General features: G+C 51.2%; 1 protein-coding gene across 1 annotated transcript; it reads right to left on the reverse strand.

Moving 5' to 3' along the window:
• Positions 1-351: 351 nt before the first annotated feature.
• Positions 352-1,172, reverse strand: LOC144160876 (uncharacterized). Its single transcript, XM_077691990.1, has one exon. It carries the CDS (start codon positions 1,147-1,149, stop codon positions 352-354), a length of 798 nt encoding a protein of 265 aa, XP_077548116.1. The 5' UTR covers positions 1,150-1,172.
• Positions 1,173-1,649: the final 477 nt, after the last annotated feature.

Raw genomic sequence — 1,649 nt, forward strand, 5'->3', positions numbered from 1 at the left:
GTCACTCGTTCCCAGAATGACATCATAGTTCTAAGTGATCTTGTTCGGTGGTTCTTGTATCGTTTTGTGTATAACGCCATACATGCCACGCCGGTGCAGTGGGGGAAAAGAACCACGTTTATTAAACACATACTGCATATATAGTATTTGGAAGAGGGCGTGTTTTCACCTTCTAACAGATATGCTGTTGGAGTGACAATCTTCGACACGTGCGCTTGCTGCCAAAGAAACTGCGCGTGCGCGGCACATTAGAGTTGGGTGCCCAAGATACGATACATCTTCCTCCGTTACAAAAACAAGAAATAACAAAGAAACTATAGATAACAATAATGAAATTTGTGAGGCACTAGTTCAAGGCACTTGCACGAAGTTCTGGTCGTAGACCAAACGTTCAGGCGGTCGACGTTGTCTCAGGGACCTTCTCACTGCCGGTGTGGATGAGACACTTGTGGGGGCAGCAGGCTCAGCAGGCATTGTCGCGGCTGCGGGACCTGCCTCGATGTCATCTTCATTGTCGACCTGGTCGTCGCGTCGAAAGGGCTCCCTGGTCAGTAGTAGGTGCTGGCGGTTGCGTCTCAACACCCTGCCGTTGTCCGTGACGGCTGTATACGACCTGGGGTGACCGGAATGTCCGAGGACTTGGGCTTTCGTCGCCCATGCACCCTTCTTGATCCGGACCGAGTCTCCTGGGTTTAGAGGTATCATTGGTCCTCTAGAATGGTCCGTCTGGAGGCGCCTGATTACCTCACGACTGGGGTTGCCTTGAACGTCGGGAATGGTTGTGCGGAGCCGTCGCCCCATCGGCAGCTCAGCAGGCGAGGGGCCTGACTGAAGTGGAGTGGTCCTGAAAGCAAGAAGTCCCAACCAGAAATCTTGTTTCGCCTCTGTCGTTTTCTTCAGGATGCGTTTAGTTATCTGGACGCCCTTTTCAGCCAGTCCGTTAGAACGGGAGTATCCTGGACTAGACGTGACATGCTTAAAGTCGTACAGTCGTGAGAACAATGCGAATTCACGACCGGAAAATTGAGGACCATTGTCAGAACAAACTTCTATGGGTATGCCGTGCCTGGCAAAGACTGAACTTGCTACGTCTACTACAGTTTTGGCCGAGGTGTCTTTCAGCAGTTCAACTTCGGGAAAGTTTGACATGGCGTCATAAGAACATAGGTACGACTTCCCGCCGTACTCGAAAATGTCCATGCCGACGCGATACCACGGTTGGTCGGGCACAGGGCGGGTCAGTAAATGCTCCCGAGGCTGGCTGTACGCATACTTTTTGCAGATAGAACACGTCCGGACGAACGATTCTATGTCCGAGTTTATTCCCGGCGAAAACACAAGGCGTCGTGATCTCGCTTTGCTCTTGTTAATTCCTAGGTGCCCTTTGTGAATCCTTTCCAGTGTCTCACGTTTCATGCTAGCCAGAATAACCACTTTGCAGTCTTTCAGCAGTACTCCTTTTTACATGCGATAGCTCTCCCTCGAATGGTTTCCATGGCCCCTCCAACCGTTTTCCAGCTTCTAGATCGCTCAGCACATGTTTCAGCTGTTCGTCTCGCGTCGTTTCTGTCGCCAGCCGCGTCCATGTGTCCTCACTTACGAGGGAAGAGACTATACTCATAGCATGTACCTCTACATCGTTGCTGTCG

The sequence above is a fragment of the Haemaphysalis longicornis genome, unplaced genomic scaffold (genome assembly GCF_048455015.1).
Source record: "Haemaphysalis longicornis isolate Haplotype H1 unplaced genomic scaffold, Haemaphysalis longicornis Haplotype H1 scaffold_11, whole genome shotgun sequence".
NCBI classification, from domain to species: domain Eukaryota; kingdom Metazoa; phylum Arthropoda; class Arachnida; order Ixodida; family Ixodidae; genus Haemaphysalis; species Haemaphysalis longicornis.

Bases quoted from the DNA above. Each gene is read 5' to 3' on its own strand.
- LOC144160876 (XM_077691990.1), bottom strand. From the start codon at position 1,149: ATGTCAAACTTTCCCGAAGTTGAACTGCTGAAAGACACCTCGGCCAAA.